Source organism: Podarcis pityusensis, assembly GCF_964106645.2.
Source record: "Podarcis pityusensis genome assembly, chromosome: 1".
In the NCBI taxonomy this organism is placed as follows: domain Eukaryota; kingdom Metazoa; phylum Chordata; class Lepidosauria; order Squamata; family Lacertidae; genus Podarcis; species Podarcis pityusensis.
In genome coordinates, this window is record NC_138028.1 from 43,494,453 (window position 1) to 43,515,130 (window position 20,678).

The following is a 20,678-nucleotide window of genomic DNA, read 5'->3' on the forward strand; positions in this document are numbered from 1 at the left end:
CTGCAAAAACATTTGTTCTTTCTTGCTAACCTTGAGATGTAATCTTATGAAATGGCACTGTATGTTTATAAGGTAAAGTAGACCTTGGCTGGATTATACAAAATTAAAACAGAAAATAGAGCTTAGACGGCAACAAAAAGAAAAGACATTTTCAGCTGAAAAGAAACACAGCCAGGCCTTTCTTTAGTGGCTTGCATATTGACACAGTAAAAGATTACTGTTCAGGGCATGTAAAGAGATCTTATTTCTCAACTAAAGGAAACCGGCACCCTAGCACAGAAAATTGTGCTATGCAGGCCAAAGGACACCTGGCTTATCAGATGCACTTAAAAAGCAGCAGTCAGATCTGCACCAATGTATCCACAAACATCAAAAGTATTTCCCCCAGGTCAAGGGTGAGGAAAGGTTGGCCCACCAGTTGCTGTTGGCTGAGTTGGAGTTCAAGAACACCTGGACAGCCACAGGTAATCTAAAAGTAACAGCGTGAGGAGCATGGCATTTTTTTTTAGCTGGGAATTAAACTAAAGCAGTTGGAACACAATCATAAAAAGAAATAAAAACTTGTCTGCAGTGAATTTGATTCTCTTGACATACAGAGCACTGCAACGACTGCAGTTGATATCTCAGTTCTGCTGCCTAAATTTTCATCTATCTGTGATATAGTCTCACCTCTCTCATCTCCTCATCCAGTTTGCGCTGCTCCAGTGCCTCCTTCTCGGCTCTTTTGCGGTGTTCTTTCTCCACTTTCTCGTATTTCTTCCAGTAAAGAAGCATCTCCTTCGTAAGGCGGCGTGCCCTCGGTAGAGTCTCCTTGCAGTTCTTTTGGGCTTGGATAGCCGCTCGACGCACCTCTCTCATACACTGGTGAGCCAGCTACCAAGGGAAAGGTAGGAAAGATGGAATTTGAAGACTGCTTGGAAATGGCAGCCAATTCAAAATACTGCTACAAGATAGCAAACTGAGACTGAGCATTAAGAGTCATATTATGCCTGTGCTTCATCAACTTCACTGGCACCAGGTTAGCTTACAGGCCAAATTCAAAGTGCTAGTTTGACCTATAAAACTTTTCACAGCTTGGAACCAGTGTATCAGAAATATTGCCTGTCTCCACACAATCAAGATATCTTTTTCTGGGTTCCCTTGTGATCTGAGGTGCAACAGGTGGTTACGGGGGGGAAAGGTTTTGTTTTTTGTTCTTTTAGTAATGGCACAAAACTGTGGAATGCTCTCTAGGAGGCTTGCCTAGTGCCTATGTTGATGGCATTTTGGGGCCAGACAACCCCCTTTTAATTTTTCCAACATCTTTACTTCAATTGCTTTATCTGCTTCTTTTGGTCTTTAGGGGTTTTATGTTTCTAATGATTTGGGTTGTATTTCTGATTTAGTATTGTAACCCCCAGTAATTTGAATGATGGCATATAAACGCCTATAATACAAAAACAGAATAATATAGAGTGAAAGGTTTCACATAAAGTAAATTTCCATCTTGTCTTAGTATTAAAATAATGTATGATGCATCTTACCTTTCGACTGTTGCTTAAAAACAGGTTTCGGGCAGAAACTTTTTGTTTGTATGCCTAAAGAGAAGAAAGAGTTAAAGAAATCATTGCCTGGTCACATTCTTAAAAAGTAATTTTATTGTTTCCAAATATATCTAAATTACAATATCAAAGTGTGAGTTGTATAGACAGCTGACTATTATAAAAATGATCAAGCTATGGGGCATGCTACAGCTAAATAAAACACAAATAAACACGCCCCCCCACCCCGAAAAGCTATGATCAATATCACCAAGGAAGTATGTTGTTTGCCTTTAATTCCTGAAAACAATTTTTCCTCCTATGGTAAAACGAGTAAGTTTCTCTCTACAGTTGTTACTCTCTTTCTTTTAACTACATAGGTGGTGGATGGCCCTGCTCCAAAAAGCGTGGTCGAAATTAAAGGGTTTAGGAACTCAGACCGGACCAAATTTCATAAAATCATACACAGACTTTACTAAAACAAAACTCTACAAGAGAGAAAAACTCCAAATAATTACACAGGATTAAAATAGCTCAGAAGGTAAGAAAACAACAAGCACTAACTTATCCAGCTAATTAACAAATGCTTACACTGAAATCTCAGTAGGCTGGGCAACAGAACAAGTTGCTGTCAAAAGCCCAAATAGACTCTGACCTCGGCTTCGCTGGCTGCCGAGAGCTCCCACCAATACAGGTTTTATGGGAACATAGATTATGGACATTCACATCTTCCACCCAATTACCTTGTGACACCAGCCTTGAAGCCTTAACAGGAGACCGCTGTATGTAAGCTCATTATTCCTGAGGTTCTAGCCCATTCCCGTAAACCAGTCCACAACATAGACAATTATTTCTTCTCTACATCAACTCATAGTTGTATCACATCAAAGATATTCGATTTTACATGCGCTCCCCCTCTCTTTCACTCTTTTTGCCATATTGATTTACTGCTTCTTTCTAGGCAAGCAAAACGTTGCTTATTTAAATCAAAACCAGAAAAGTAACTGTAAAAAGTAAATACACCCTAAAAGCAGATGTCTATAAACCAATATTGCCAACCTTGGAAATGACCAATAATAAAATATTAGCCTGGCCTTCTACCTTACCTTATTCTGCATGCCTGCATTTGCTGACTCTCTGCCAGCCAAACGTATTTATTTCACTCTTTTTTACTAACAAAGCTCACCTTTGGCAGCTCCTTTTTAGCAATGCTCAGCCATACTTTGCGCCGGCGAGCATTTAACTGTTCAACGGATAAATGCTTTTTCTTGGACCCTGGCGGAGGGGTATCATGAGAGAACTTGGCAAAAACTTTGGTCTGGTGGTGATGGCGCCGTGGAGACTCCTCAGACGAGAGCTCTTCATCCCGTCTCTTCTTTTTTTTCACCTTTTTCAACTTAGCTTCATGAGAACAGAAGGCCACATGATTAGTCTACCCCTCAACAAACTGAGGCCACTATTATTCATTCATGATTTTTCCTCTATTCCTTCCAATAACAGATAGCAAGAGGAATGCTTTGAAACCTGCTCCTGATCCTATGTATAACATCTGCTAATTCTTTTCTGCAGGTCTTCTCACTTCATTTTTATACAGAATCCTCACTTCATTTTTATACAGAAATATCTTGTGAGAACAAAATAACTTTTCCTCTCTCAAATGGAATTCTATTCACAAACATTAAAGAATATAAACACAATGAGGAAGTCAAATTGAGCCAAATTTGCAAAGATGCATCAAGATGTTACATATACCTGTATAATTAGCTAGAATGTGAATGCAAGTCTGTGAAGGAAGTATAGTATAATACACTGGGGGAGTATGAGTGAAAGAAAAAACAAAGGTTTAGAAGCCCAGTAGGAAAGGAAGTCTACCCTTATAAAATCTTAAGAAAGTAAATCAATACAATGCCTACCTTTTAATTTTTTTTCCTCTTTGAACTTCTTTTTCTTGGGTCCTATGAGATGGCGCTGTTGTTCATAGTAAGGATCATATGTGGAGAGCAAACCTGCGCTGTAATACTGGTACTGCTGTAACTGAAGCAGACTTCAATTGTTATAAATATGTATTTGACTTAAGAAACGCTTTAAGGAACACAGCTGAGCTGGAAAATTCGCAGTATGAAAAAGAAAGCTGTGCTCTTTTGTATGTCACACTAAGAAGCTGGGATGAGAAAAATAATGACCCCATGCATCTTTGCAAGCCAGCAATGTTTTCACTGATCTAAAAACAAAGACTAACCGGATGAAAAGCCTGGTTTTTGTACTGAAGGGCACAGGTTAGCAAAGCTACTCTCCAAAATTGTTGGCAAAGGACAAATTACACTCTAGAATTTTACCTCTTTATCCTTGCTGTATTTACTTCGATGCAGTTTCTTGTACTTGTGCAGTCGCAGCATATTGTGAAGTTCTTCCCTAGATAGAGTAAATTCATCCCCTTCTTCCCCATCCTCATCAGTTGCTGACTCACTGTCACTGGAGTCATCACTCAGGAGAATGCTCTGCCAAAATCGAGAGGATTTTAGGTCAGTTAGAGCGAGCAAGATGACCAGATTAGTGTACAATAATTCCTTTAAAATGCCTGCCTGTTTGTGACTGTTAGGTTATGAAAAAAATGAGCAACACATTCTACAGACCATCCTAAGCCCCTTAATATTTCCTAACATATCTTCCCACTACCTCACCTGCTTGCAATCCTAAGAAACTTTTATTATAATAATAAGAAAAAATAGTATACACTCTCAATGCGCGCCAAGATTCGCTCCAATGCGCTCCCATGTCAGGATTCCCTATCTCCACCCTGCCCAACTTGTTCAGGGATTCTTTTGATGCCTTTCTCATCACTCTAGGGCAGACCAGGTAAATAATGCTACAATTCTATGCAAGCAACTGCACAGATAATGTAGGATTAACAAAATTAATTCCTCTCAATTCCATGAAGCCAAGAAGTTTTAACAGATGGTGAGGTGCTTTGACAGCTTCACTGTTTTTAGAAAGCTTTCTGATTTCTGTAACTACATCATAAAATAATGCAACAGAAGTATCAATGTAAACACATTTGGATTTCAGAATAATAAAACTCCCACCTTTAGCCACTTTCTGCTTTTCTTCAATTTGGAAAAGTTGTATAGATTCCCTTTTTCTGCTTTTGGCTCTGTTTAAACAACACAGTAAGATAAAAAATGGTATTATTCACACGAGTCAACAGATTTAGCTGAAGAAAGCATTTATCCCTGCCCTAAGTACAAAAAATACATACGCAGTGATAACAAAGGCTACTAGCCTTCATCCATTTGAAAGTGGATAGTTTAAATTCTGCATTTGGCAAGCATATTGGTCCTTGTCCCAAACACATGTCTACTGTCAAAGGCCAGTTTACTCACCCAATGCAAACTAAAATTAATTGTAAAGCACATTTACCAGATTGCAACACTCCATTGAGCGAATGTGTGTTTAACATTCCAGAACTTCCTGCTCCGGATGACTCCCCAAGCAAGGAGCTTGTAGGTTCTTCTTTAACTTGTATCAAGGGACCCCCAGGCTGAGGAAGCAGAGGATTGTCATCCAATCCATCTTCACTTTCATCACTACAATAAAGTTTAAAATAATAGTTATCACAGCGAAAAGGACAAGTGATGTATAAATAAACAACCATGCTCCATCTCAGCAAATGCTCATTCTGCTCCATCCCCAACACTGGATATATTTGTAATTATATTATGAACAAGATTAAGCCATTTATAATTTCATATATAAAAAAAGAGTACAATTTAAAATTCTAACTAAATTAAACATGATACATTTCATGCTCTTAAAGTATTGTAGGAAGTTCAGGTTTTATAAGGAAGTTAAGCATGTTTCAGTTTTGCACAATATTTCCTTTTCCTCCCAAAAGGAAACCTTTTGCTCCCTTGGCTTCAAATTTTTCAGAAATTTTACATAAACCACTCGTATGTGAAAACTAATTATAAATTTAGTTGCATTTTTTTTAAAAAAACCCACCTACTGTCATTCTCTACTACAGTTTAAAGGCCAAACCAGATGAGGAAATGTTAATCCCCACCGAGTTCTGCTGATTAAAATCTGAAGTTGCTGTTTGACCCCCTTCATCTGCATCACCCTCCACTATATCCCAAGAGTCCCTTAACCCTTAGGAACTGATCTTTTTTGGGGGGGCGGGGAGGGAGAACTGGGGCATGCAGAGGGGGAAAAGCTCCTTTCCATAAAATTAAGCCAGAATTCAAGCCAGGGTTCATAGCATCCCACACACTTAAGATGAAAACAATAAGATGCCTCTTTTCTATGTGCTCCCAAATCGAAGTAAGTACCTGGATACATTCCTGTTGAAGATAGCAGAAGTCTGACGTAAAAAATGATCCAACCGCAGAGCTTTCTCCAGATATCGCAAATAGAGGGGCGTTGCCAGCTCTGTGCAGTTGCCATCCTCTCTTGCACCCAGCTCTGAGGCCATAGAACAAGCCTCTCCTCATGCAAAGTTGCCTCCTAACGCACAGCTGTTCCAAAACAGAATGTAACTATTTAGCATAATCACATCTATTTGAAGTCCTTGTTTTTTAAAAAAATGTTGTTGTTGTTGTGAATTCAATTTCTATACTGCCCTTCATCCTAGGATGACAGGGTGGTTTACAATATATATAAAAAGTAATAAACTCACAGGATCCTGTTTCTTTTCATGGGGATTTTTTTATTGTGGCTTATATTGGGTTGACCTGTAATGCCTGTCAATGCATGTGCTTGGAAGATCAGGTTGCTCATGTCCTATTTAAATTCTATACCAATAGTCATTGTGGTATATTTCATTGTGGAATTACATTTTCAAAGTTTGTTCCCATGACTGTCCAACTGGGTAACAGAACAAAATTAAACATCATGTGATTTAAAAAAATGTTCAAATGCTGAAGCCTGTGAGCGTGGGATTTGGCGGGCACCTTTTGCGCCTCCCCCACTCGCAGGGAACCCCGGTTTTTGGGGCTCCGGAGCGACGTGGGGTGAGTGGCGCGGTGCATCGAATCGTCTGCTTCTTCCACGGAGCCAAGCCGCATAGCTGTTGCCGGAGAGCGCTGACCTTTTCCTGTGGACAATTTGACTTTAAAGTAATTACCCGTGAGTAGAGCGGAAGAATTGGATTTCTAAATGTTTAATTTGGTACCGTAACGGGGAGGTTCAAAACAGGAAGTCCGCCTCCCCCTTTTGTAAATAGACTGAGGCAATGAAGTTGTAAGCTGGAGTCCTGGAAGGTCTTTTGTAAAAGATCAAAGTTCCAACGGTAAAGAACATTAAACCCCCTCTTGGAGGCAGGAGAAGAGAGGGGGAAGTTGCGGATTGAGTATGCCTGCGGGAGAGAGCGAAGAGACTTAAAACACCGCCGCTCTGACCCTGGAAACGGGCTGCTAGTAGGACTGACGTCTTTTGGAATGTTCATTGACAGCGCTTAGAACGTTCATTGACAGCTAGTTAAATAAGAGAAATACATTGTTTCTACTGTCTCCAGCTGCTTTAAAAAGGAGTAAAAGTAACTGAAAATTGAAACTAATTTGAAACTAATTTTGGATTGTTTAAAAGAGGATACTATTGACTATTACAAATAGAAACTGTTTCCCCCTAGTGGAAGCCTTTGAAACCAGTTGCTTTACAAGAGTTGGACTAGGGGAATTTCCAGCTGCAAGTTAAAAACCGTGAGACTCTGGGACTGACCTTGAATCTTTTAAATGTTATGGTAAATGGAAGAGGAAAAACAGATCAGTCAACTGCTGACAAAACATTAAGGTCTGGGAGGACTTGGTAACAATCCAGGAGAGGTCTATCATTAGGCCCTCCTGTTCTTTCTGTTGCTGTCTTTGTGCTAGTATATTTAAAACTAAGAGGAATGTCGACAGAAGAGGCTTTAGTGGCTGCAGTATATAAGATAAATGACTCATTGGATCAGCTTCACAGGAAAATGGACACGATAAATGCGAAAGTGGATGTTTCAATTACTAAAATTAACTTAAATACCGAAAGTATAAATAATACCAATACAGAAACCACCCAGAAATCGATACAGGAACCTACTTTGATACGGCAAACGGCGGAGGAAGCCAGGGAAAAAGCCGTTGTTGCTGAATGTGGAGTAACACAACTGGAGAGAAAGAGAAAGAGAGCCCCAGCCCTACAGAGGCAACTTGAGGAACATAAGTTGACGCTCGCTATGACTGAACTTAAAGAAAAACAGACGAATTTGAGGATTAGAGTTCACCTTTGGTGGACATGCCCAAGGATTAAGACACTCTGGGAGATGATTCATAATGAAATGAAAAAGGTATTTAAATATACCCTTTTGAAGAAACCAGAGGCCTTTCTCCTGGGCATGGTCAGCCAATTGGTGTTAAAGAAGGATAGAATTTGTTTCATGTATGCCACAATAGCAGCAAGAATACTCATTGTGAAGTACTGGAAGACACAAGATTTATCCAGTCGGGAAGAATGGCAGATGAAGTTGATGGACTATATAGAATTGGCGGAAACGACTGGCAGAAATCCGAGACCAGGGAGAAGAGCTGGTGGAAGAAGACTGGAAAAAGTTTAAGACTATTTATAGAAATATTGTAAAAACAATGAATGTCAGAAAAATGTTGGAATGAAGTTATATGGCTTTAGTAGAAATGCTATAAGGAATCAAGTATAAATAGATTAATAGTGTATTAAAGGGAAAATAAGGTTAGAATATGTTAAGATAATTATAGGATAGAAAACAGAGGAAGATGGAAAGGAATTGCTGAAATAATTAACAGAAGTGGAAAACAAAAAGGGAGGTGTGAGGAGGTCGTGGAAATAAGGGAATGAAAGATTGAAATTGTTATGGTTTGTGTCTTGCTTTGTTAGTTTCATGTTTTTCTTTTTTTGTCTTTCTGTTTTGTTGTGTTTAAATGGCTGAAAATTAATAAATATTTTTTTTTTTAATGTTCAAATGCTTTCACTTAAGTCTTATCAAATTTTATCAGCAGGGATTATAATTCAGGTTGCAAAAAAATAAATAAATTGTTTTTTATTTGGCCTTGCATCTAGCCCCCTAGCAAAGAGATGAGAAAGACCTGGCCTGAAACTGAGGAATATCGGTGGTTTTCTAATAGCATCCTTGGGAACCCAGGGGCTTCTTGGAAGGGTTTGTCAAGGAGAAGTAACAAAAGGAGGTTTGCCCAACCCTGTTGATCTTCCCCTGCAATGTACAGCTGCAGGAAAGAGATAGGTGTATCCTAGTTTATAAACTCAGTTCATATGAGGTAACTGTGAGACCAAGCCGACACATTGTGTGAACTAAACATGCACTCTAGAACAATGCCGGAGAATCCCACAGAGGGGTCCATCGCAAACAAGTCAACGAGGAAACTGTTCCACTGACTTTTAAAAAATCATCTATCTGACGTGATATGAGAGCTCTTTATTCTAGAATCTAATATAAGTAGTTCATTGACAGGGATACATAATAGCACAAGTGATACAGGAATAATGTAGGAAAATGTGAATTGGCTTGCTATACATCTAGTGTTCCAACATCTAGTGTTCCAAGACCATGGTAAGCCACTGCAACAGTTGCATAATGCAGCATACAAGCTCACATATCTCAACAGTTCTCGTGATACTTATTAATTTAACAGGACTTATGCTAGTTCTTCTTGCATTTGCCAGCAGATAACACAATACAGATGTCACAACTTATTTATGACATTAACACTGAAGTTCAGAAATTGCATACTGCTGACTTCACTTCTCACAGAATATATAATCGCAAAAGTAAACACAAGTTTCAATATTATTTTATTATTTATTAATTAACTTTTTCTGCTGTTTAATATAATAAAAGTCTCTAAGCAGTTTACATCAAAACAATATGCATCTGCATTAGCCAAATAAAACTGAACAGTTTTTATTTTACCTAAATGTTACCAGAGCATAGACAACAGAAGTTAAGCTATCTCTGTCCAGATAGGGGAGCAGCTGGGCCACTAGCCAAAGCTGATGAAGGCACTCCGTGCCATTGAAGCCACCTGAGCCTCAAGCAACAGCAAAGACTCCAGGAGTACCCCCAAGCTACTTACCCGCTCCTTCAGAGGGAGTGCAACCCCATCAGGAGCAGGCAACCTCTCACCCATCCGGTATAAGCAATCACCCACTAACAGTGCCAAAGTCATATCAGGATTGAGCTTCAGTTTTTTGGCTCTCATCCCATCCATTCTTGAGGCAAGCCAGCAATCCAGCACATCCAATGCCACACATGCAGATGTAAAGGAGAAATAGAGCTGTGTTTCATCAGCATATTGCTGACAGTGTACAGTGGTACCTCGGGTTACATACGCTTCAAGTTACATACACTTCAGGTTACAGACTCCGCTAGCCCAGGAATATTACCTCGGGTTAAGAACTTTGCTTCAGGATGAGAACAGAAATTGTGCAGCGGCAGTGCAGTAGCAGCAGGAGGCCCCATTAGCTAAAGTGCTGCTTCAGGTTAAGAACAGTTTCAGGTTAAGTATGGACCTCCGGAACGAATTAAGTACTTAACCTGAGGTACCACTGTACTCCAAAACTCTGGGTGAACCCACTCAGCAGTTTCATGTAGACATTAAACATCATAGAGGGAGAAAATCAACCCTGTGGAACCCCACATTGAAGGCTCCATGGGGCCGCAGAGCACACCCCAAACATCACCCTCTGGAAACGACCACCAAAGTAGGACCGGAACCACTGCAGAGAGCCTGATAAACCACTGCCACCCCCACCCCACGACAGTCACTCCACAAGTATACCATGGTTGGTTGTATCAAAAGCCACTGAGAGGTCGAGAATTAACAGGAAAGTATTTTCCCTGTCTTTCTTTTGACAGAGGTCGTCATACAAGGTGACCAAAACAGTTTCTGTGCCAAAACTGGGCCTAAACCCTGACTGCAATGGATCTAGAAAATCAGTTTCCTCCAAGAGTGCCTGGTTCTGGTCCGTGACCACCAGCTCAAAACCCTATAATAATGACTGGAAATAATGACCTTGGTTCCCCAAAGGTTTAGTTGTCAAACAAATCTGCTCCCAAATGCTGCAAACCCGGAAGTAAGTGTTCTGGTGTGTGAATGATTTTCAGAAGCCAAACGTCTGACACGTTTCCCACTTGAGGGCAGGAAGCTCCTGCAGCCAATCGGAAGCCGTGCCTTGTTTTTCGAATAGTTTCGGGAGTCAAACGGACTCCCGGAACAGATTAAGTTTGAGAACCAAGGTACCACTGTATTATACTTAGGAGCTGTGGGGTAAGGATTTGCTGTGCAGAAAGGAGGAGCTCTATCAGCTAGGAATTCCCAAATGCAAGTAAGCAGGCGCTTACCAGACAATGAAATGCAAAAGTTCACTTTGCTGGTGAACTAGAGGCGCTCTGCTCTAACTACTGCTAACTAAACATTCATGATTCCTTTTTTTCCCGTTCCAGAATCTGTGCTCTGGCACATGACCTGCACAATAACAAGTTCCACCACAACTCCTTGCAAAGGGTGAATACTGTATGACTGACATTATCTTTCCCTAATAGCTGACTCTTCTAATGGAGATATCAGGGGAACCAAACGCAGGAAGAAAGCAGAGAGCCTGATAAACAGTAGCTGGGAAGATGTTTCTTCCCCTCCATTCCACCACAGTCACATAGATCTGTGGATGAAGACCTGTTGATGGTGCCCTGTGGTAAACCATGCTGTGTCTCCAGCACATGCTTTGAGTATTGTGTCTAGTATTTTTAGAAGGGAAGCAATCCTCAATCAACACCATTATGTTCTCAACATCCGTGGGAAACTTTACTTTTCTTCCAAGCCTTCCCAAATTGGTCTATTTCATTTCTGCCATTTTAAAATTCATGTTGATTTTTATATTTTAAAACTGCTTTTGTATTAAGTATTTAATTCTATTTTTGTAGACTCCAAATATATACTCTGAATATAGAGTAGTGTAATAAATTCTTTTAAACAGATAGTGTTTTGAGCCCAGCACATTTCAAATATCAACCCTTCTGCAGGAACACTATGCAATATTAAACTATACTAAAAACTCCTATCAGATCCAGACACTATGGGCAATGCTCAGGCCAGGGATAGTGAGAGTTGCAGTCCAGCAACATCTGGGTTGTGGAAGGCTCTTATAACCCTTTTATATAAAAAATAATAAAAATAAAACTAATCAGGGGCACCCCAGTAGGAAAGAGAGCAACTAAATGATGGTTGTCTCTCTCAATAGCTAGCTTATCTACCTATAATGAGCACTTAGGCAAAGGTACTATTATGCAACTGCGGATTATCGTTCTGTATTCTGCCCACTCCTATACAGAACAGACCATAAGCAAATCTTGCAGAACAACCAGCAGCAAACATTTGCACATCCAGCTGTTCTTATGTGGGGTTGCCACATTTTCATCTTGCAGGGCTGCTATAAGTTCAATTTTGTCTGACAGACAAATTATGTGCAACCAAACTTAGCATGGGGATACAGTGATGGGTGCAGGTGCTATTCCGCTGTCAGAAGCCCTGCTAGAATAGGTGGTTGGCAACTCTACTCATCTTGCTTTTAAAACTCACTTTAGCACTGATATTGTTCAATGCAAGCTTTGTCTCAGCTGTTCCTATAAGGGCAAGCAAAGAAAGCGCCCCCACATTTGTTGATAATTTCAACAGCTTTAATGGCGAGATCCCAGAACAGAAGGAAAAGTGGTGCTAGTTAACAGCTGTGTGGTCAATATACTGCCCACCTCTTACCCATGTAGGACTTGCCTTTTCTGCTCTGGAACACCTCAGCTGTGCATTGCATAGATTGGCAGGCTTCCCATCACTCTTTTTTGTAGGAATGGGGGCTTCCTTGGCCACACAACAGCCGAGCCAGAAGAGGCAGGAACATAGAAGCCACAATTTCTGGCTTGGCTACCAAAGGCACCCAACACAGACAGTGTGAATCCCTGACAATCTCAGGTGTGCCTGTGTTGACAGGCTCCTCTCAGCCTCCTTCACGTGGAGTCTGTGTACGGGTTCAAACCTGGGCCCTCATGTATGCAAAACAAGTTGGCCTTCAGAGCAAAAGCTTTAAATAAATTCTCCCTAGTCCTAGTTTATATCTGCCAGGGCTGTCGGATGACAAAGGTTCCATCCTAGGTTTTTCTCCAGTTGATGTTTGATTTAGGGAGCTGCTCTACCGAGTGTGAAGTGTGGCATGTTATCTCTACCTTTTTTTGCTTCCAAGACTACTGGCTACTTAGCTAGGTAGCCAAAATGTGTGTTTTCCCTTGTGGTGGGTTTACTAAATCCCTAGGCTAGGAGTTGAACTGCTATCCCTTATTTCCCATTTTTATTATCTTTCCTACTGGCCTACCAGGGAGCTCATAAGGTTGCACCCTGGGAGTTTGTTGTGGCTACCGTGCTTGCTTTTTCGTCCACTGGCTAGCTGATCCCTCTTGGTATCATTCCCTTTATCATAGCCTACTGGGCCTTGAATTCTTCTCCTGGGAAACCCAAAGATTTGGGTTTGGGTGAGCTAAGATTCAGAGGTTATGTTGTGATTGCTTGCTATATATTAATGTTTTCATTAACTTGCAGCTGATTGTTTATATCTTGTACACAATGATTTTATAGTCATTTGTATGTAACCATCCTTGGATTGTCAAACTTCAGAGCAGGTGTAGAAGTTGAGTGAATACATCCAATAGTGTCTTCCAAATGAGCTAAAGATATGCTTGGGTGTCGCAACTTGCAGCATTCATACTTACTATTCTTTTTTAAAACTTCATAGAGTGACCCAAGGCAACTTACATTTAAAAAAATAAGAACAACCAAAAAACTCAAAATACACCTATAAAATTGGAAGGGAGATCTAACAAATCCTGGGCCACTAAATAAAGCCAGAATGGCACCCTTCAAATAAAGGGCCAAAAGCCCAGGCAACATTTCCTGTGTTCCCCTATGCCCTTGCCTGATGAAAGTGTGACTATTTATAGGCTGACCATGCTTGTGATATAAGAGGACACAAACTTCAGGAGTGCATAGGTACTGGTGACAACTGCTGGACTATGCTGGCTGCAGGATGGTAGTGTGAACTACTAAGGGCACTAGTGTGTCTTTGTGACTGCCAGATTGGTGTGTGAGGCAGGGTGGCAGCAGAGATGCGTGTCTGCCACCACAGTAAGTGGGTTGGTTTCTTCCAATGCTGGCTACTGTGCAGTGCGCAGGCATCATTAACACATGACGCTGTGATTTGTGGGTGTAAGCAGTGTTGCCAGGGATGCTGAGGGGGAGTCCGTCAGTGTTGTTATGTTCGTCTTTAAAGTGGCATAATTTTGCTGTTGACTTTGCTGCTAGGAGTGTAAGGGATCCCAACTGCATTAAGCTACTACTACATTGACATCAGTGGCATTGACATAGCAGTACCATTGGATTATGCTGTTAGTCAAACTGTGACTTTTGTTGCATTCTCACATAATGGCAGGTGAAGAGAAAACAACAGAGTACAGTACGTGATCCCTCACAAACCCATATAACCGTCAGTTCTGGGTTGTGGACTATGCCACATCTAAAATCTGCACACGCTTCTAATCAGATATTTGTACAAGATTTCTCCAAAAAGACTATTTGGAATCTAGTACTTTCGGAGAGATCTGCAACACTAAAACGCCTGTATGCCACAGGTTCAGGATAGCAAATCAGTAATCTCAAATGGACATGTTCTTGAAAAAAGTGTTCAGGCTCTAGCCCAATAAAGGCATTATTAACTTAGTAAGTTTGTAGAAAAGCCTTTTTCAAGAATAGTTAAAGAATTACTATATAACGACGAAGACTGAAATTAACATAGGAGTCCGGACAAAAACATACTTAATATATGTAAAAACGTACCTACCACAGAAAGAAATGAGCAAACTAATAATGGATGACTTTTCAGCAGCTTAACACATTTTTATAGGTGAAAAACTACTTTAATTCTGAGAGAAGAGCTGCTTTGTAACAAATCCACAAGGGTTTGTTGTACCATTGTATGTAGTAAACTTTGCTGTTGTGTGGTAGAAAACACAGCCAAGGGTTGACAACTAGTGATATACACATCTGTCACACAGACCATTGACCCTTATACAAAACTAGTGCATAGGTCGCTTCACAGCCAATACATGACATTTGTGGTTTTGCTTCGCTGGGTCAGTTGCTTCTGTGCTTAACTGGAACAGAATTGTCTTAGGTTTACTGTGCGGGGTTCCACTAAAGCAAAAGCATTTTTACCATCAGATTATGGAAATAAACCAATCCTAATTTAATATTCTTCTGTACTTTACTTTTTCTTTAAATTTTGCATCCGTTTCAGTAAACAAAAAACTAAAATTGATTAAAGTTGAGTTTCATTTTGATTTGAATCTGTGGCTATCTAAAGTCAAAGAACAACATATTCATGGTTGCTAAACAACAGAGTTGGGGGGAAATTGCTAGGAAATCTATTGATTTGGATTTGGGAAGGAAGTTCCACCTTTTTCAAAGACTTTGTGAATGGATAAAACTATACTGAGGTTATACTGCTATGAACACTTACTTTGGTGTTGACTTTATTAAACTTGGTGGGGCTTAAAGGTAAAGGTAAAGGTATCCCTGCCCGTATGGGCCAGTCGTGACCGACTCTGGGGTTGCGCGCCCATCTCACTTAAGACGCCGGGGGCCAGCGCTGTCCGGAGACACTTCCGGGTCACGTGGCCAGCGTGACGAAGCTGCTCTGGCGAGCCAGCACCAGCGCAGCACACGGAAACGCCGTTTACCTTCCCACTATAAAGCGGTACCTATTTATCTACTTGCACTTAAGGGTGCTTTCGAACTGCTAGGTGGGCAGGAGCTGGGACCGAACGACAGGAGCTCACCCCGCCGCGGGGATTCGAACCGCCGACCTGACGATCGGCAAGTCCTAGGCGCTGAGGTTTTACCCACAGCGCCACCCGCTGTGGGGCTTACTTTCAGTTAAAAGATAGGTAGGATCTGGCCATACATTTCCATTACTCATCTGTGAAATGGTAATACTAGCAACCAACTACAGAACTGTTTTGAAGGCAAACGTATACTTTGCAAATCTGAAGTACTACGTAAATGTTTAGCAGTGATAAGATTTAACCTATGCCACATGTTCTTTCTCATTGTAATTTTTCAAGTAGCAGTACAAGATATTCTAGTTGAACGACTGCTTTTGGCTTCTATAATTAAGATGTTAACAACATAACATTTCTAATCCTGAAGCACTAAAAAGCATGAAGAAAAACAATCAAGCTCCAGTCAAAACAGCCCCATGTTGGTTTTGATAAAGCAGAGCAGAGGTGGCTAATTTATGAATGGCCCTCCAGATACTGCTGAACTACATGTCCCATTATCCTTGACTATTGACCATGATGGCTGAGGATGATGGGAATTGCAGTTCAACATCATTTAGAGCTGAAGATTAGCTACCCCTGCAGTAGAGGAACCAATTTAGCTGCTCTGAATCAAACAATTTATATCCAAAATTTGGAAATGATACACTGTGATGGTCTAATTGCAAGCAGACCATCACACCCCTTAGTACACTAATAAGTACAGTCAAACCTTGGTTGTCAAACATTATCGGTTCCAGAAGCCTGTTGGGCTTCTGAAATGTTCAGCAACCAAGGCGAGACTTCTGATTGGTTGCAAGAGCTTCTTGCACTCAAGCAGAAGCCACGTCGGGCGTTTGGCTTCCAAAAGCCATTAAAAAACCAGAGCATTTACTCCTGGGTTTTTGGCGTTTGGGAGCCAAAACGTTCGAAAACGGAGCCATTCGACAACCAAGGTTTGACTGTACTGGTATTTACCTCTCCTCTGTCAAAACACTACTTCTACCCAAGAAACTTTGCAGGAGATTGCATAGAAGTCAAGATTAAGATGTGTACTGAAGTTTTTTAAATAACAGAAACACTCACTCCTATTTGTAGTATGTATGGAACACAGGCATACTGACCTGTCACAAATACACTTGTGAAAGGTAAGAGTTTGCTTGCAACCAGGGGGCAAAGGAAGTGATAGTCATCATGTTATGCTACAAGCTAGCCAGACCTTCCAGTTTAAACATGGAACAGCACAATCTTAACCAACAGCCCTCCATGACTGCCAGTCTTTAATTTCCAGTTACTGAGGACAGCCCAGCAGCCAAACGTTTTGGAGTGTGATCAGGATGCACTATATGCATCCCAGATCAAACTACCAAATCACACTTACCATGTGACCAGTAAGTCATTTACAGCTTTTAAGCACGTGCTCTACATAATCCATGCGAACAGAAATTTACAGATTAAAATTGCGAAACCAATATGCACTTTTATTTTCTGTTTTACGCTTGACACTCAAGTATGCTGGGGTCTTGGAATCCGCAAGCACTAATCCTGAACCCCCACAAACCACACCAAAATAAAACCGAATAAAGAGTCGAGCCGCCCGTTCCAATGGTTAACAGGCCGCATAGGAAGCAGAGCGGTTGGCAATCCTATAGGCTAAACCGGGACGCTGCTTAAGGCGGGGCTGTCAAGCCCATACGCTGAGCTCCCGTTTCCTCGTCCGCCGCCTTCATGCAAAGCGCGGGGCGCGCACGTGGGCTGGGTGCGACCGACACACCCTCACCCCGGCGCCGCACGCCGCCGAGGGGCGGCACAGGCCCCGCCAAGGGCGCCTTCCCTCCTTCCGCGGGAGCGTTTTGCGGGCGAGGGGAGGTTGCCGGGGTCCCGCCCCCTCCGCAGTGGGGGGCGCGCGTGTGCCTGCTCTCCCTCCCTCCGCCCCAGAGGAGCGGCAGGGCCTGTCGCTTTAAGAGAAGGCCCGGCTGCCGGGGCCGCTGCGGAGGGAGCGGGAAGGAGGGGTTGGGTTCGGGGGGGAAGCCGGAACCTGGCCTAGCGGGTCCCTCCGGCGCTGCCCCCTGCCTCGGCCCGGGAGCCCCGGCGTCTTACCTGGTGCGTGGCCCGGCTTGGGCCGGGGGTGGCTTGCGAGCTGCCCGCCCCGCTCTCTGGCGCCGGCCTCTCGCCCCGCGCTGCGCTGGCGCTGCCTGTGCCCTGCCGCGGTGCCTCTCGGCTTCTGCCTCGCCAAGATGGCGGCCGCGCTATTGCTGCTGAGGAGGCGGCGGCTGCGGGCGCTGGGACGGCGGCGGCGGCCACTTTCGCTCACTGAGAGGAGAGGAGCAGGGACACGGGGAGCCATGGCGGGGGGGAGGAGAGGCGCCATGGCCAGGCCAGAACAATCGAACTCGGCACCCCTAGCTGGCCCTCGGAGCCCCCACCTAGAAATACTCGGCGGCGTGCTTCGCCGCAACCGCCACACTGTCCCCGAGCCCACATCCCGTGCTCTTCCCCCCACACAGAACCCACAAGGACCCCTGTAGCATCGATTCGTTTATCGTTCGACTGGTTGAGTCTGGCGGTGACGGAAATTACCGAACGCTTTCGGCCGAAGAGACTGGCGTGAGTTAGCAATTCTCGCGCGAGGCGCCAGCTAAAGGTTCGCGAGGGTAAGATTCCAACGGGAGCTCCTTGGAAGTGACGTAGCGTTTGGCTAACCTTGCTCCTGTGTTTAGGGGTGGGGCTGTGCAGACCTTGGTAGGCCCGCGATCAACTGAGAGCCTTCCTTTTGATTGAAAGTATTTTCACATGCAGTAATCGAATTCTCTCTGTTCGCAGTTCGTCTCCACGCGGTTTCTCCAGCATGCTTTTGCCACGGCTGTTTTTTATTAAAGCCCGAAAGACGGCACATAAATCTCTTACAGTGAATGAAATAAGATTGAGAACTGGATCCCTTTAATCAAATGCCCCATGCATTAATTTGATATAACCTGGTATCAATTCTCTTTCAATTCACCTCCCCACCCCCGGAAAATTTCTTGTCTTACCACTTCAGTATTACTGTAAAAGGTTTGCCACTGTGGAAAATAATTGAGCTATTTTTGTAACTGCCTTGCAAGGAAAATTGTGATAGCTCTAAGGTGCTGCAGTGTATTTTGTTCTTGCAATGTATTTGTTTTGGTAAAAGGATATAAATTATATGTAACAATGTATGTGTGCATGTATATATATCTGGCCAGGACTTTCCTACTTATATCTCTAAAACCTAAGGACACATTTTAGACAAAATTTAAGTTTTTTCGTGCTGCATATTTACAACTGGAAAGATGGACACCAACTTGAAAGGGCAGATTAACCTCATCCATAGATCTGACTATTCCTAGTTGTGATGACTATAAACTGCTACTGAATACCAGGTACCAGAGAATAGCTGGTTATGTTCAGACTGCTCAAAGGTCACAGTAAGTTTTATGGCTGAGTGGTGATTTTAACGCAGGTCCTAGTCCATGTAATATCCCTGCACTTTATTCAGCGTTCTGGAGGGAAAGATGTAGAAATGAATACACTGAGCCAGGGGCATAATCTTTTCCAGTAGGTCTGGAAAGTTATGGAATCCTTTTCTTTCCTTGTTAACAGTCCTGTGTGACACCTTTTAAGTCTAACCAGGCTGCAATCCTGTTCATACTTACCAGGGAGTGATCCACATGGAATTCAGTGGGGCTTAGTTCTGAGTAATCTAGTATTTGTTGTATGAATCCACCCCTTCTGAGCCACAATAAGACACTTAGGTGCCAGGTATTAATACAATTGCAGTGTTCAAGTGGCCACAGAACTCCCCCCCCCCCGAAAAAGTGTTTGGGAGAGCAGGAAACCCTTCTTAAAATTAGGCTATTTTTTCCATTTAGTTAGGTGCTATCTATAGAACAGCAATTCCTAAAGTGTCCACAGTATAATGGAGGGGGAAGAACTTGGCCACACACCTTAGACTTCTTAATTGCCCCACCAAGTCTAGTGGACACCAGCCACCCGTGAATGGGAGAAGGAAGCTTTTGCTCTCAACAGTGGAGAAATAGACCAGTAAGTATGTGGAAAAATAGGATGGTAGGCTAAATAGACCTTTGGTCTGATTCAGCAGGGTTCCTTTTAAGTTGTTATTCTACTTATATCAGAGGAATTGTATTTTCAGGCAGCTAAAGGGGTAATCTAGGCCACAGTGTCCAAATCCATCGGGCGGGGGGGGGGGCTTAGTATAGTGGTACCTCGGGTTACATATGCTTCAGGTTACATACGCTTCAGGTTACAGACTCCGCTAACCCAGAAATATTACATCGGGTTAAGAACTTTGCTTCAGGATGAGAACAGAAATTATGCAGCGGCAGCGGTGCTTCAGGTTAAGAACAGTTTCAGGTTAAGAAGAGACCTCCAGAACGAATTAAATTCTTAACCTGAGGTACCACTGTATATATAACGTAACAGGTACGTCCAGCAAATTAGAATAAAAAATGTCGAGGAAAGCTGCGAAACATTAATTCTGTAGTGCATGAAAGTGAATGGGGTGGTGCTAAGTTGGTTGCCTATTCCTCAAGGCCTGTATACAGTGCAGGGGCCACCTGTTTGAAGGATGATTGCTGGATTCCATTTTGAAGCTCTAAAAGATGCTGCTCTGTGCAGATACAGGACCTATATACGTGAATGCAAAAAGACCACAAAGAAGAAACACGACTTTTATTTTAGAGAAAACCATTCCAACTGCCTTGTGAAGAGTTTTCTTGGGAAAACCATCTACCAAAAAACCCAGCATATTAGGTTTATATCTGAAATGTACACACTTGCATTTTAAGAAACATCTGTTCAAATTCCAACAAACAATATACAGCTTTGCCCTTCTATTTTGAAAATGAACAACTCATACCTATTTTTAAATAAGCATGCTTAGGATCCTTTCCTTGCAGTTCTGCTACTGTAATGCTGCCCAACTAAAGGCCTTTTACCATGTAATTGTTTTCCCCACAAAAAAAGGAAGCCAGGACAGATCGTGATGAGTGCTCACTGGAAGGACAGATCGTGAAGCTTAGACTCCAATACTTTGGCCACCTCATGAGAAGAGAAGACTCCCTGGAAAAGACCCTGATGTTGGGAAAGATGGAGGGCACTAGGAGAAGGGGACGACAGAGGACGAGATGGTTGGACAGTGTTCTCAAAGCTACCAGCATGAGTTTGACCAAACTGTGGAAGCAGTGGAAGACAGGAGTGCCTGACGTGCTCTGGTCCATGGGGTCACGAAGAGTCGGACACAACTA

General features: G+C 42.4%; 1 protein-coding gene and 1 long non-coding RNA gene across 4 annotated transcripts in view; one reads left to right on the forward strand and one right to left on the reverse strand.

Annotated features, from left to right (window-relative positions):
- INO80 (INO80 complex ATPase subunit) overlaps positions 1-17,631 on the reverse strand; it is a 56,295-nt gene extending 38,664 nt beyond the window's left edge. For 2 of the 3 annotated variants that reach the window (XM_080996399.1, XM_080996398.1), the window contains exons 1-9: positions 17,494-17,631; positions 5,846-6,031; positions 4,938-5,104; positions 4,604-4,671; positions 3,857-4,018; positions 3,434-3,554; positions 2,707-2,921; positions 1,524-1,577; positions 670-873 (exon numbers count right to left, since the gene is read on the reverse strand). In XM_080996399.1, coding sequence (XP_080852525.1) covers positions 670-873; positions 1,524-1,577; positions 2,707-2,921; positions 3,434-3,554; positions 3,857-4,018; positions 4,604-4,671; positions 4,938-5,104; positions 5,846-5,988 — 1,134 coding nt within the window. In that variant the 5' untranslated portion in view covers positions 5,989-6,031; positions 17,494-17,631. The remainder of the gene's footprint in view (positions 1-669; positions 874-1,523; positions 1,578-2,706; positions 2,922-3,433; positions 3,555-3,856; positions 4,019-4,603; positions 4,672-4,937; positions 5,105-5,845; positions 6,032-17,493) is intronic. The other variant, XM_080996400.1, reaches the window with a different exon arrangement.
- Positions 16,714-20,531, forward strand: LOC308472707. The gene is made up of 3 exons (XR_013983651.1): positions 16,714-17,496; positions 17,901-18,047; positions 20,398-20,531. It is a non-coding gene; the product is annotated as an uncharacterized lncRNA (long non-coding RNA).
- The last annotated feature ends 147 nt before the right edge of the window (positions 20,532-20,678 follow it).